This window comes from Oncorhynchus mykiss, chromosome 13 (assembly GCF_057628025.1).
Source record: "Oncorhynchus mykiss isolate SJ-2025 chromosome 13, ASM5762802v1, whole genome shotgun sequence".
Taxonomy (NCBI): domain Eukaryota; kingdom Metazoa; phylum Chordata; class Actinopteri; order Salmoniformes; family Salmonidae; genus Oncorhynchus; species Oncorhynchus mykiss.
In genome coordinates this window covers 35090557-35107305 of record NC_143034.1, presented here as the reverse complement: position 1 = coordinate 35107305, position 16749 = coordinate 35090557, and the positions used below count along the sequence as shown (strand labels likewise).

Here is a 16749-nt window from a genome sequence, read left to right as displayed (position 1 = left end):
AGAAGAATGTCACCTAGTTCTCTTTGTTTGTGATCGTCTTTGTTAGCCAGTTTTGGAAAATCATCAATTTTCTTCAACAGTGCATTCTCGATCACTTCGGGTGTACCATAGCACTCTTCTAGTCGTTGCCAGACCATGTTAAGTCCTGCTGTGGCGTTGAAAATATGGACAGATCTAATTCTGTTTGCTTGCTCAGACGACTCTGCCCCTAGCCACTTGGTAATTAGATCTAACTCTTCCCTGGCTGATAAATTCAAGTCTCTGGTCGCATTGAGAAAGGATGCTTTCCATGCCCAATCATTTTCAGGGCGATCATCAAACTTCAGGAGTCCGGAACTCACCATCTCACGTCGTAGGAGGTACTTGATGAGGTCTGGTGCCACTTGTGACTCAGGGAAGTTTTGTGTGTGTGACTGGAAGTGGGCTTGCTTTCCATTTCCACCATGCTGCTGTTCATTCCTTTTGAACGGAGAGTCTCTGCTCATGTTCTGTTGTTTGCTACTTTCTTGATTATGGCATGTAGCTGGGTCAACACTAACCTCTTGTTTCTCCACTTCAAATGGAAGTTCAGCAAAGTAGGGCCTAGCATGTTGTTGCACATACTCACATGTACGTTGGACTGGACTTAAGGGCTGTGTGCCTGTGTCTAGTTCTTTGCGAAGCTCTCTGCGTTCTGATCCTACAGCTTCTTCAAAGGCTGCAGCTTCAGCCAATGCAGCAGCAGCTGCTCTCTCAACTTGGAGAACATATAAAGTTGCCTCGAGGTCAGCTTTTTGCTTCATAACAGAAGCTTCCTTCTCAGCATAGGGGACTTGGCGCGTGCTTTGACGGCTGCAGAACTCGCCGTTGAGGATCTGCTTGACTGTTTTGATGACCTTGATCTTGTAGATTGAGACTTGGTCCCAATGTGCTGAAGAGGCTCTTCCATCTCTCTCTGTTGAACACCTGGCTCTGGTTGTTGCATCGTAGACTGCTGGTCTTCCCTAGGATAAGAGGCTTTGTTGGCTGATGAATGTAGAAACATAACCACCGTGTGCAGTTATTCTTGTGCTTGAGCCCGCTGTGATTATGTTTTTTCACTATTCTGCCCTTGAGTTGCGTTCCCATGCAAAACTAGACAGATAGCTAACAACTAAGTCTTCAATAAAACTCCCAAGGCGTGACTTTTCTTGAATGAATATATTGAAAACGTTTATGTTGTGAAACTGCAAAATACAGAAAAGAATATGCTTTAGTATTCAATTCACACCGACATACTGTAGCAGTACATTAAACATTTGAAGTTGCATAAATACAAAGCACGTGCTAAGGTACCATGCATCTGGCATGATGCCAAACCATATAGCTAATTGTTACTCATATGGTAATTGGCTCCTTTCATTACTCTAATAATGTACAACCATCTATGTAGAATAACAAAGCATATTACACTAGAAACAGTAACAAACTACAGTATTGTATATTTTACAATTCGTTTGCATGACGCACGAGCAAAGTAATACAGCTAACGACATACATGAAAGGCATTGCAATTTGTGAGTAAATGCAACCAACATTGATATGTAAGCAACTCTATCAATAACAAGATTATCATCATTAACTAAATGCTTGAATCGAACTTGCAAACAAATATTTTCCAAGGCTGAAGCGTGACAAGAAATAACTACATTGAATGACCTGCACCGTAGCGTTGTTTGTAGCTGCTTCTATGCGTGCAGAACAAATTCTCTACTTCCTGTTTGCGTAGTCTTTCTAAGTACCAGAAAGCTCCACTAGGGGGCAAATAACACCATTGAACACAATGAAAATCCAATTTAACCATTGTAATAAAATAATCTGTTACCTTCTAACAGGATGGCAGCACAGCCAGTGTAACGGTGTAATGAAGCTACATGTTTTAAATATATTTAACCTTTATTTAACTAGGCATGTCAGTTAAGAACAAATTCTTATTTACATTGACGGCCTGCCCCGGACAAACCCTAACCCAGACGATGCTGGGCCAATTGTGCGCTGCCCTATGGGACTCCTAATCACGGCCTGTTGTGAAACAGCCTGGATTTGAACCAGAGTCTGTAGTGACGCCTCTAGCTTCCTCAACAATGGAGTAGCTTCCCCTGCTTTCCTCAACAATGGAGTAGCTTCCCCTGCTTTCATCAACAATGGAGTAGCTTCCCCTGCTTTCCTCAACAATGGAGTAGCTTCCCCTGCTTTCCTCAACAATGGAGTAGCTTCCCCTGCTTTCATCAACAATGGAGTAGCTTCCCCTGCTTTCATCAACAATGGAGTAGCTTCCCCTGCTTTCATCAACAATGGAGTAGCTTCCCCTGCTTTCATCAACAATGGAGTAGCTTCCCCTGCTTTCATCATAGCATAAATCCATGTGATTTGGTTACTTTTCAGTCACATGTTCATACGGGAAAGGCGTGTCTGATGTCTGCAGGTCAATGCAACTGAGAAATATGATCCTTGTAATTATTCTATGTATTCTATGTGAATTTCAGCAGTGGTAATGATTGTGAAATATTTTGTTCATTTCATGAGAGCAACATGATAATTAATGATTTCCGGACACAACTCATGTTATTCTGGTTGAACAGTGAGAGATTAGTTGATTAAGGAGTAAGGATTTTTTGTGAATGGTTAGGAAATAATATGTCATGTTTTACTCGTACCTCAGCCAGCATTGTGAATGGTTAGGAAATAATATGTCATGTTTTACTCGTACCTCAGCCAGCATTGTGAACGGTTAGGAAATAATATGTCATGTTTTACTCATACCTCAGCCAGCATTGTGAATGGTTAGGAAATAATATGTCATGTTTTACTCGTACCTCAGCCAGCATTGGGAATGGTGTCATTGAGGCGGTGACATACTAGACCATGGCAGTAAATCGAATACTGTTTTTAGTCATGCATGAAAGGTCTGGGGTGGTTCTGTGGTTATAAGTTACAGACCTTGGAATACATTTCTGGCCCTGCGGGCAGGGTCTGAATCAAACCCAATGTCCACCTGGTACACTGACAGGGTCTGAATCAAACCCAATGTCCACCTGGTACACTGGCAGGGTCTGAATCAAACACAATGTCCACCTGGTACACTGACAGGGTCTGAATCAAACCCAATGTCCACCTGGTACACTGGCAGGGTCTGAATCAAACACAATGTCCACCTGGTACACTGACAGGGTCTGAATCAAACCCAATGTCCACCTGGCGGCACACTGGCAGGGTCTGAATCAAACCCAATGTCCACCTGGTACACTGGCAGGGTCTGAATCAAACACAATGTCCACCTGGTACACTGACAGGGTCTGAATCAAACCCAATGTCCACCTGGTACACTGGCAGGGTCTGAATCAAACACAATGTCCACCTGGTACACTGGCAGGGTCTGAATCAAACACAATGTCCACCTGGCACACTGACAGGGTCTGAATCAAACCCAATGTTAAGGGGAGGGAAGATTGGTCAAGAGGGTGATGATTATTGTTGTTCTACTGCCTGATTGTTATGCAACAACACTGTTTACAAAAGCTTTGATAAAGAACCAGACGGACCACACACTGGTTACAAAAGCTTTGTTAAATCAGCACAAACATTTTCAGCTGTGCTAACATAATTGCAAAATGGTTTTCTAATGATAAACTTTGATTAGCTAACACAATGTGCCATTGGAACACAGGAGTGATGGTTGCTGATAATGGGCCTCTGTACACCTATGTAGATATTCCATTTAAAAAATCTGCCGTTTCCAGCTACAATAGTCATTTACAACATAAACAATGCCAACACGGAATTTCTGATCAATCTGATGTTATTTTAACGGACACATTTTTTTGATTTTCTTTAAAAAACAAGGACATTTCTAAGTGACTCCAAACTTATGTACAGTAGTGTACATCTACATGATGTATTGTTACACCATGTAGGAGCAGTATGGACCAAGTCTGTTCATTATATACATCTACATGATGTATTGTTACTTATTTAGATTTAGGTTGACTTAATGAAACTGCCTTAAATGTGCGGTAGTAAACCTTTTTTATTCGCACTAATCAATCAACACATTCAGGTCTTTGTATGTCTCAACATAATAGTATTATTTAATTAAATCCATTTAAAATAATCTTTGTCTGAAAATAAAATATGATCCTCAACTGCGTTTCCCCTCCAGTCAGCAGACGGCAATGTGCGTCTTTCAGGCGACGCTGCCAGCGTGACGTGTAATCTAGTGGACGGTTCTTCAGAAACAGCTCGTCAACCACCTCGGTAGCTGTCTAGCCAACATAGCCGAAAGATTCAAGCTGTTTATACGCTTTTGGTGTATATTAGCTACAGTTTTAGACACACTTCTGTCGTATCTACTTGTGAACTTATTTAATTTAATATTACGTTATTTTGTATTAGTCAGCTATAGTATCTATCTGGTTAAGTTAGCACTAGCCTAGTCGCTAATGATAATAGCTAGCTAGCTAACATCCCCGAACATGAGCTCCCTAAACATCTCCCCTCCTGTTAAAGAAGAGGAGGTCTGCTGGACGGAGAAAGAAGCTCTGGGGCTGAACATTGTTGTGAAAGAGGAGGAGGATGTCACAGTAAAACAAGAAGTAGAGGGTGAGGCTGTTACAGTGAAAGAAGAGAACGACGTTTCAGTGAAAGAAGAGGAAGACGCGTTCAGAGTGAAAGATGAGGAGAATGTTACTGTGAAAGAAGAGGAGGATGCCGTTTTTGGAGTGAAGATGGAAGGGGCGATTACTGTCACATTGAAAGATGAAGAGGTGGAGATAGGAGATCCGATTAACACCAGTAAGTACCGCCTTAAATTGGTTTTCTACTTTGGATATCTGGAGTTGGCTCGTCAATACCTCTTCAACGGAGGGCCCTGGGATGATGACTGATATGTCTAGAATCAGACGACGTAGAGAGCAAGCTACTCCTTGTTTTCTCTGTTCCGTTTCCAAAAAGTGACTTAACATATATATTTGAGAAGGGTCTATCTGCTGACCGCAGACTGGGGGGTATGGCATGTAGTGATTTTAATGTAGTGATGTTTTACTACACACCGTGCCCCCCAATAGTGGCATGTGAGAGTTTGGTTGGCTACACCAACAATTATGGATATACTGACAAGATGTCTCTGCCCTCACAAGTGGAGTCGTTTTCCACAAAGCGGCACGGTGGGTTGTCTAGCTCCCGCGTATCCACCAATCCAAATAAATGATAGATCTTATTATTATTATTATCTATTGTTTATCATCTATGAGGGTTGTTGACGTCAACCGCCTGTATTCAATGGATAGAGATGCTAAACTATGAGCATGAATATGCATAGCGATCTGGAGACAACTCCAATAGTGTTTTTATCAAAGTTGTCGGTATTTCACGTGTCCTGTCCACATAACAACCGAAGAATTACCAAACTTCTGTTTGATCAAGTATACCTCACGTAGCAAATAAGACATTAATTTTGTTGTTGACCAAATTCGACACTAGCCCACTGGCATGACCTAGAGAGATAAAACCACTTGGATGCAACCTACTGTAACCTAATGCCATGCCCTAGAGTTATAACTTACTGAATCTACTGCCATGACCTAGAGAGATAAAACCTACTGTCATCTACTGGCATGGCCTAGAGCGATACAACCTACTGTCATCTACTGGCATGGCCTAGAGCGATACAACCTACCCTAATGCTACTGGCATGACCTAGAGAGATACAACCTACTGTAATCTACTGGCATGACCTAGAGAGATACAACCTACTGTAGCCTACTGGCATGACCTAGATAGATACAACCTACTGTTGGCTACTGGCATGACCTAGAGAGATAAAACCTACTGTAGCCCACTGGCATGACCTAGAGAGAGAGAACCACTTGGATACAACCTACTGTAACCTACTGCCATGACTTAGAGAGATACAACCTACTGTATTCTACTGGTATAACCTAAAGAGATACAACTACTGTAGCCTACTGGCATGACCTGGAGAGATACAACCTACTGTAACCTACTGGCATGACCTAGAGAGATACAACCTACCTTATGCTACTGGCATGACCTAGAAAGATACAACCTACTGTAATCTACTGGCATGACCTAGAGAGATACAACCTACTGTAGCCTACTGGCATGACCTAGAGAGATACAACCTACTGTAGCCTACTGGCATGACCTAGAGAGATACAACCTACTGTAGCCTACTGGCATGACCTAGAGAGTTACAACCTACTGTAGGCTACTGGCATTACCTGGAGAGATACAACATACTGTAACCTACTGGCATGACCTAGAGAGATACAACCTACCTTAGCCTACTGGCATGACCTAGAGAGATACAACCTACTGTAATCTACTGGCATGACCTAGAGAGATACAACCTACTGTAATCTACTGGCATGACCTAGAGAGATACAACCTACTGTAGTCTACTGGCATGACCTAGAGAGATACAGCCTACTGGCATGACCTAGAGAGAGAACCACTTGGATACAACCTACTGTTGCCTACTGCCATGACCTAGAGAGATGCAACCTACTGTTGCCTACTGGCATGACGTAGAGAGAGAGAGAACCACTTGGATACAACCTACTGTAACCTACTGCCATGACCTAGAGAGATACAACCTACTGTAGCCTACTGGCATGACCTAGAGCGAGAGAACCACTTGGATACAACCTACTGTAACCTACTGGCATGACCTAGAGAGATACAACCTACTGTAGCTTACTAGCATGACCTAGAGAGATACAACCTACTGTAGCCTACTGGCATGACCTAGAGAGATACAACCTACTGTAACCTACTAGCATGACCTAGAGAGATAAAACCTACTGTAAACTACTGACATGGCCTAGAGAGATACAACCTACTGTAGCCTACTGGCATGACCTAGAGAGATACAACAACTTGGATACAACCTACTGTTGCCTACTGGCATGACCTAGAGAGAGAGAGAACCACTTGGATACAACCTACTGTAACCTACTGCCATGAACTAGAGAGATACAACCTACTGTATTCTACTGGCATAACCTAAAGAGATACAACTACTGTAGCCTATTGGTATGACCTAGAGAGATACAACCTACTGCCTAGATAGTTACAACCTACTGTTGGCAACTGGCATGACCTAGAGAGATACAACCTACTGTAACCTACTGGCATGACCTAGAGAGATACAACCTACTGTAAACTACTGACATGGCCTAGTGAGATACAACCTACTGTAATCTACTGGCATGACCTAGAGAGATACAACCTACTGTAGCCTACTGGCATGACCTAGATAGATACAACCTACTGTAACCTACTGGCATGACCTAGAGAGATACAACCTACTGTAATCTACTGGCATGACCTAGAGAGATATAACCTACTGTAGTCTACTGGCATGACCTAGAGAGATACAGCCTACTGGCATGACCTAGAGAGAGAACCACTTGGATACAACCTACTGTAACCTACTGCCATGACCTAGAGAGATGCAACCTACTGTTGCCTACTGGCATGACGTAGAGAGAGAGAACCTACTGTAAACTACTGACATGGCCTAGTGAGATACAACCTACTGTAATCTACTGGCATGACCTAGAGAGATACAACCTACTGTAGCCTACTGGCATGACCTAGATAGATACAACCTACTGTTGGCTACTGGCATGACCTAGAAAGATAAAACCTACTGTAGCCCACTGGCATGACCAAGAGAGTTAGAACCTACTGTATCCTACTGGCATGACCTAGAGAGATACAACCTACTGTAGCCTACTGGCATGATCTAGAGCGATACAGCCTACAGTAGCCTACTGGTATGACCTAGTGAGTTACAACCTACTGTAACCTACTGGCATGACCTAGAGAGATTTAAACTCCTGAGCCTACTGGCATGACCTAGAGAGATACAACCACTTGGATACAACCTACTGTTGCCTACTGGCATGACCTAGAGAGAGAACCACTTGGATACAACCTACTGTAACCTACTGCCATGACCTAGATAGATGCAACCTACTGTTGCCTACTGGCATGACCTAGAGCGAGAGAACCACTTGGATACAACCTACTGTAACCTACTGCCATGACCAAGAGAGATACAACCTACTATAGCCTACTGGCATGACCTAGAGAGATACAACCTACTGTTGCCTATTGGCATGACCTAGAGAGAGAGAACCACTTGGATACAACCTCCTATAACCTACTGGCATGACCTAGAGAGATACAACCTACTGTAGCTTACTAGCATGACCTAGAGAGAAACAACCTACTGTAAACTACTGACATGGCCTAGTGAGATACAACCTACTGTAATCTACTGGCATGACCTAGAGGGATACAACCTACTGTAGCCTACTGGCATGACCTAGAGGGATACAACCTACTGTAGCCTACTGGCATGACCTAGATATATACAACCTACTGTTGGCTACTGGCATGACCTAGAGAGATACAACCTACTGTAGCCTACTGGCATGACCTAGAGAGATACAACCTACTGTAGGCTACTGGCATTACCTGGAGAGATACAACATACTGTAACATACTGGCATGACCTAGAGAGATACAACCTACCTTAGCCTACTGGCATGACCTAGAGAGATATAGCCTACTGTAGTCTACTGGCATGACCTAGAGAGATACAGCCTACTGGCATGACCTAGAGAGAGAACCACTTGGATACAACCTACTGTAACCTACTGCCAAGACCTAGAGAGATGCAACCTACTGTTGCCTACTGGCATGACCTAGAGAGAGAGAACCACTTGGATACAACCTACTGTAACCTACTGCCATGACCTAGAGAGATACAACCTACTGTTGGCTACTGGCATGACCTAGGGAGATACAACCTACTGTAGCCTACTGGCATGACCTAGAGAGATACAACCTACTGTAGCCTACTGGCATGACCTAGAGAGTTACAACCTACCCAACCTACTGTAGGCTACTGAGATACAACCACTTGGATACAACCTACTGTAACCTACTGCCATGACTTAGAGAGATACAACCTACTGTATTCTACTGGCATAACCTAAAGAGATACAACTACTGTAGCCTACTGGCATGACCTAGAGAGTTTCAACCTACTGTAACCTATTGGCATGACCTAGAGAGATACAACCTACTGTAGGCCACTGGCATGACCTGGAGAGATACAACCTACTGTAGCCTACTGGCATGACCTAGAGAGATACAACCTACTGTAGCCTACTGGCATGACCTAGAGAGATACAACCTACTGTAGCCTACTAGCATGACCTAGAGAGATTTAAACTCCTGTAGCCTACTGGCATGACCTAGAGAGATACAACCACTTGGATACAACCTACTGTTGCCTACTGGCATGACCTAGTGAGAGAGAACCACTTGGATACAACCTACTGTAACCTACTGCCATGACCTAGAGAGATGCAACCTACTGTTGCCTACTGGCATGACCTAGAGCGAGAGAACCACTTGGATACAACCTACTGTAACCTACTGGCATGACCTACAGAGATACAACCTACTGTAGCTTCCTAGCATGACCTAGAGAGATACAACCTACTGTAGCCTACTGGCATGACCTAGAGAGATACAACCTACTGTAACCTACTAGCATGACCTAGAGAGATACAACCTACTGTAGCCTACTGGCATGACCTAGAGAGATACAACCTACTGTAGCCTACTGGCATGACCTAGAGAGTTACAACCTACTGTAGCCTACTGTAGGCTACTGGCATGACCTAGAGACATTAAACCTACTCTAGCCTACTGGCATGACCTAGAGAGATACAACCTACTGTAACCTGCTGGCATGACCTAGAGAGAGAGAACCACTTGGATACAACCTACTGTAACCTACTGCCATGACCTAGAGAGTTACAACCTACTGTAGCCTACTGTAGGCTACTGGCATGACCTAGAGAGATGAAACCTACTCTAGCCTACTGGCATGACCTAGAGAGATACAACCTACTGTAACCTGCTGGCATGACCTAGAGAGATACAACCACTTGGATACAACCTACTGTTGTCTACTGGCATGACCTAGAGAGAGAGAACCACTTGGATACAACCTACTGTAACCTACTGCCATGACCTAGAGAGATACAACCCACTGTAGCCTACTGGCATAACCTAAAGAGATACAACCTACTGTAACCTACTGGCATGAACTAGAGAGATTTAACCTACTGTAGCCTACTGGCATGACCTAGAGAGATACAACCACTTGGATACAACCTACTGTTGCCTACTGGCATGACCTAGTGAGAGAGAACCACTTGGATACAACCTACTGTAACCTACTGCCATGACCTAGAGAGATGCAACCTACTGTTGCCTACTGGCATGATGTAGAGAGAGAGAACCACTTGGATACAACCTACTGTAACCTACTGCCATGACCTAGAGAGATGCAACCTACTGTTGCCTACTGGCATGACCTAGAGCGAGAGAACCACTTGGATACAACCTACTGTAACCTACTGGCATGACCTAGAGAGATACAACCTACTGTAGCTTACTAGCATGACCTAGAGAGATACAACCTACTGTAGCCTACTGGCATGACCTAGAGAGATACAACCTACTGTAACCTACTAGCATGACCTAGAGAGATACAACCTACTGTAGCCTACTGGCATGACCTAGAGAGTTACAACCTACTGTAACCTACTGTAGGCTACTGGCATGACCTAGAGAGATACAACCTACTGTAGGCTACTGGCATTACCTGGAGAGATACAACCTACTGTAACATACTGGCATGACCTAGAGAGATACAACCTACCGTAGCCTACTGGCATGACCTAGAAAGATACAGCCTACTGGCATGACCTAGAGAGGTACAACCTACTGTAGCCTACTGGCATGACCTAGAGAGATGAAACCTACTCTAGCCTACTGGCATGACCTAGAGAGATACAACCTACTGTAACCTGCTGGCATGACCTAGAGAGATACAACCACTTGGATACAACCTACTGTTGTCTACTGGCATGACCTAGAGAGAGAGAACCACTTGGATACAACCTACTGTAACCTACTGGCATGAACTAGAGAGATTTAACCTACTGTAGCCTACTGGCATGACCTAGAGAGATACAACCTACTGTAACCTGCTGGCATGACCTAGAGAGATACAACCACTTGGATACAACCTACTGTTGTCTACTGGCATGACCTAGAGAGAGAGAACCACTTGGATACAACCTACTGTAACCTACTGGCATGAACTAGAGAGATTTAACCTACTGTAGCCTACTGGCATGACCTAGAGAGATACAACCTACTGTTGTCTACTGGCATGACCTAGAGAGAGAGAACCACTTGGATACAACCTACTGTAACCTACTGGCATGAACTAGAGAGATTTAACCTACTGTAGCCTACTGGCATGACCTACAGAGATACAAGCACCGGTATTGTCTGAAGATAATTTAATAAAAAATGTCCATTTTAGAATAAGACTAACGTAACAAAATGTGTAAAAAGAGACTGAATGCATGTATGTTGTATGTTCTAGGGCTGTCCCAGATAAATTTTTAAAAGTATTTTCTTTCAATTGGTAAATTGATTGTTTGAAATGTTATGACGTGTATTTTTCCATATAGACACACAGAACCATATAGAACTTGAACTGAACTGATGTTTCAAGCGTTTGATTAAATAATTAAGACACACAAATGACTTGAGGAAACCAGAGATCAATTTAACCAGAAGAAAATAACCAATTCCCGATCTGCTGCTGGCCTTCGTAAATTCTGACATTATGCTCCTGACGTTTCTGGTAAAATTGGTACACTTTTTCCACTTCCATTTTGAGTGCCAATTTATCTGACCATTTCTACCTATCTTTGTGCCAATTATGAACGAGTTACAACACTTGTTTGGCCCCGCCACTTCCTGGGTTGGTGAAGTGCGGTATTAAATTTAACAAATAAATCCGAGTCTCTCGCTCATCACCTGTAGAAGGCGGGGCTTCCAGCGAGGTGTGGATTTAATAGTATGTTGTACCTAGTTTCCCTCCTTCAGGAAACAGTAGTTATAACGTTAAGCTTGTCATATGATGAACTTAAATACTGGATCTTGCTGTCAGACAGTTTTTTTGTATTCAGATCTCTGAAATTCACTAACTACGTAACATTTAGTGTCTCTTTATGTTACGCTGGGAAAACAGTTTTCATGGGCACAGAAATCCTAAATCATTTCAGAGTTTGCTAAATCCAAGTCACTTTAAGTTGATTGACAACACCCAAATGGATACTGTCATTAATGTGGTTTTTCAATAATTACTCAGAATTCTTAATACTGTAGCTGTGTAGTTACAGTCACATGTTCAACTATCATCAGCAAATCGCGGAAATCATTTTCTGAATGACAGTCACATGACAAACATCACGACATGCAACTACAGCCAAAGTGTTTCTTCATTCATTACTCTGGTAAAGACAGTTATGCCGTGCTCCACGTTGGATCCAACATCTCTAACAAATTAATGTTTATAATGTTATTGTCTGCTTGATTTACAGTAGAGTCTCGTTAGTCTGTTTGCACACAGAGATACTTAGGTCATTACATGGCCCATTACATTGCACTCCACAAGAGAGACTGCATGGCAGGCTGACTACCTGTTATGCGAGTGCAGCAAGGAGCCAAGGTAAGGTGCTAGCTAGCATTAAATGTATCTTATAAAAAACTAAATCTTAACAATCACTAGTTAACTACACATTGTTGATGATATTACTAGTTTATCTAGCGTGTCCTGCGTTGCATATAATTGATGTTAATTTATCATTGAATCACAGCCTACTTCGCCAAACGGGTGATTTAACAAGCACATTCGCGAAAAAGCACAGTCATTGCACCAATGTGTACCTACCTAACCATTAACATCAACGCCTTTCTTAAAATCAATACACAAGTAAAACATTTAAACCTGCACATTTAGTTAATATTGCCTGCTAACATGAATTTATTTTAACTAGGGAAATTGTGTCACTTCTCTTGCGTACTGTGCAACAGAGTCAGGGTATCTGCAGCAGTTTGGGCCGCCTGGCTCATTGCGAACTGTGAAGACTTTCTTTTTAACAAAGACAGCCAACTTCGCCAAACGGGGGATGATTTAACAAAAGTACATTTGTGAAAAAAGCACAATCGTTGCACAAATGTACCTAACCATAAACATCAATGCCTTTCTTAAAATCAGTACACAGAAGTATATTTTTTTAACCTGCATATTTAGTTAAAAGAAATTCATGTTAACGGGCAATATTAAACTAGGGAAAGTCGTCACTTCTCTTGCGTTCATTGCACTCAAAGTCAGGGTATATGCAACAGTTTGGGTAGCCTGGCTCGTTGCGAACTAATTTTACGTAATTATGACATAACATAGAAGGTTGTGCAATGTAACAGGAATATTTAGTCTTATGAATGCCACCCGTTAGATAAAATACGGAACGTTTCCGTATTTCACTGAAAGAATAATTTCGTTTTCGAAATGATAGTTTCCGGATTTGACCATATTAATGACCTAAGGCCAGTATTTCTGTGTGTTATTGTATTATAATTAAGTCTATGATTTAAAGGGAGCGGTCTGACTGAGCGGTGGTAGGCAGCAGCAGGCACTAATTTTAGTAAACACAGAAAGGGGCCTGTGTTGGAGACCAAAAGTCTTCTGGCACACCGCTTAGGATTTCAACAACTTTAATAACTTATTTTTTGCCTACAATCATCGATGTTACTACTAATGTGAAAACAAAACTAAATTTGACTATTGTTGCTCACTTGACTGTCTTAAGACAATTGTCAAATAATTTTAACATTCATTAGACGTCAATTGTTGTTCAACATCATGGCTTCGCTGTTGGCATCAACTTTTACAGTGGATTTCTGCTATTGTGGGCCTTAAACCATACTATACTATATTGGAAACCAAAAGTCGATTGGCACACTGCTTAGGATTTCAACAACTTTAATAACTGTTTCCTAGCCTACAATAATCAATATTACTACTAATGTGGAAACAAGATGAAAATATGACTGTTCTTTCTCATTTTAAGACATTTCTTAAATAATTTTAACATTCATTACAGACGTCAATTGTTGTACAACGTAATGGCTGTCGGCATCACCTTTTACAGTAGATTTCTGCTGTTGTGGGCCTTTAACCGTATGTCTGACTTTGTTGTTCACACAGGAGAGAGAAGTGACTACCGTGGGTCCTCTGGGGAGCCTCAACAAAATCATGATGCTGACATGGCAGAGAAGAGTCTCCTCAAATCAAAACACCTCCAGAAACACCAGCAGAAACCCACAGGGAAGAAATCTCATTGCTGCTCTGACTGTGGGAAACATTGCAAGTCTTCATCAGAACTTAAAATACACCAGCGAGTACACACAGGAGAGAAATCTTATAGATGTATTCAATGTGGGAAGAGTTACTTAAGATCAAAATCACTAAAAGTACACATGAGAATTCACACAAGAGAAAAAGCTTATAGCTGTGATCAATGTGGGAAGAGTTTCACTACATCTAGCTATCTGACAATACACCAGAGAACACATACAGGAGAGAAACCGTATAGCTGTACTCAATGTGGAAAGAGTTTCACTCATTCAAGCAACCTGTTATCACACCAGAGAAAACACACAGGAGAGAAATCTTATAGCTGTGATCAATGTGGGAAGAGTTTTACTCAGTCAAGCAACCTGGTATCACACCAGAGAAAACACACAGGAGAGAAACCTTATAGCTGTGATCAATGTGGGATGAGTTTTACTACATCGAGCCATCAGATTGTACACCAGAGAACACACACAGGAGAGAAACCTTATAGTTGTACTCAATGTGGGAAGAGTTTCACTCACTTAAGCAGCCTGGTATCACACAAGAGAAAACACACAGGAGAGAAACCTTATAGCTGTGATCAATGTGGGATGAGTTTTTCTACATCTAGCCATCAGATTGTACACCAGAGAACACACACAGGAGAGAAATCTCATAGCTGTGATCAATGTGACAAAAGATACTCTGATAAAAGATCTCTGATCAAACATCAGAAAATACATACATGAAGGAGTTGTTTCATGATATCAATTAAATAATGTCACAATGTAGAATGTTTTACACATTGTAGTAACAGTTTTTTAATGATGTCACAATGTATAACCCTAAATGTTTGCCCCCTGTTAAATTGATTTCAGCATGATATGGATATTAGCCTCATCAATGGAAATTGTTTTGTACTTTGCTCCGTTCATCTTTCCCTCGATCCTGACTAGTCTGCCAGTCCCTGCCACTGAAAACATCCCCACAGCATCATGCTGCCACCACCATGCTTCACCGTAGGGATGGTGCCTGGTTTCCTCCAGATGTGATGCTTTGCATTCAGGCCAAAGAGTTCAATCTTGGTTTCATCAGACCAGAGAATCTTGTTTTTCATGGTCTGATAGGCTTTTTTTTTTTTACCTCCATGTGGGCTGTCATGTGACTTTTATTGAGGAGTGGCTTCCGGCTGGCCACTCTATTAGAGGTCAACCGATTAATTGGCATGGCCGAATAATTAGGGCCGATTTCAAGTTTTCATAACAATCGGAAATTGGTATTTTTGGACACCGATTTGGCAGAATTATATATATATATATATATTTTTTTTTTTTTTACACCTTTATTTAATCTTTATTTAACTAGGCAAGTCAGTTAAGAACACATTCTTATTTTCAATGACGGCCTAGGAACGGTGGGTTAACTGCCTCGTTCAGGGACAGATTTTCACCTTGTCAGCTCGGGGGATCCAATCTTGCAACCTTACAGTTAACTAGTCCAACACTATATAACCACCTGCCTCTCGTTGCACTCCAAAAGGAGACTGCCTGTTACGCGAATGCAGTAAGCCAAGGTAAGTTGCTAGCTAGCATTAAACTTATCTTATAAAAAACAAACAATCAATCAATCATAATCACTAGTTAACTACACATGGTTGATGATATTACTAGTTTATCTAGCGTGTCCTGCGTTGCATATAATCTGACTGAGCATACAAGGATACAAATATCTGACTGAGCGATGGTAGGCAGCAGCAGGCTCGAAAGCATTCTTTCAAACAGCACTTTTGTGCGTTTTGCCAGCAACTCTTTGTTGTGCGTCAAGCATTGCACTGTTTATGACTTCAAGCCTATCAACTCCCGAGATGAGGCTGGTGTAACCGATGTGAAATGGCTAGCTAGTTAGCGGGGTGCGCGCTAATAGTGTTTCAAACGTCACTCACTCTGAGACTTGGAGTGGTTGTTCCCCTTGCTCTGCATGGGTAACGCTGCTTCGATGTTGGCTGTTGTCGTTGTGTTCCTGGTTTGAGCCCAGGCAGGAGCGAGGAGAGGGACGGAAGCTATACTGTTACACTGGCAATACTAAAGTGCCTATATGAACATCCAATAGTCAATGGTTAATGAAGTACAAATGGTATAGAGGGAAATAGTCCTATAATTCCTGTAATAACTACAACCTAAAACTTCTTACCTGGGAATATTGAAGACTACTGTTAAAAGGAACCACCAACTTTCATATGTTCTCATGTTCTGAGCAAGGAACTTAAACGTTAGCTTTCTTACATGGCACATATTGCACTTTTACTTTCTTCTCCAACACTTTTTTTTGCATTATTTAAACCAAATTGAACACGTTTCATTATTTATTTGAGGCTAAATAGATTTTATTGACGTATTATATTAAGTTAAAATAAGTGTTCATTC

At 42.0% G+C, this 16749-nt stretch overlaps 1 protein-coding gene across 1 annotated transcript in view; it reads left to right on the top strand.

Moving 5' to 3' along the window:
* LOC110487369 (uncharacterized) overlaps positions 1-16749 on the top strand; it is an 84541-nt gene that overhangs the window by 19397 nt on the left and 48395 nt on the right. Inside the window, exons 1-2 of the mRNA XM_090196072.1 lie at positions 4251-4809; positions 14198-15026. Coding sequence (XP_090052198.1) covers positions 4491-4809; positions 14198-15026 — 1148 coding nt within the window. The 5' untranslated portion in view covers positions 4251-4490. Of the gene's footprint in view, positions 4810-14197; positions 15027-16749 lie in introns of the transcript that reaches the window.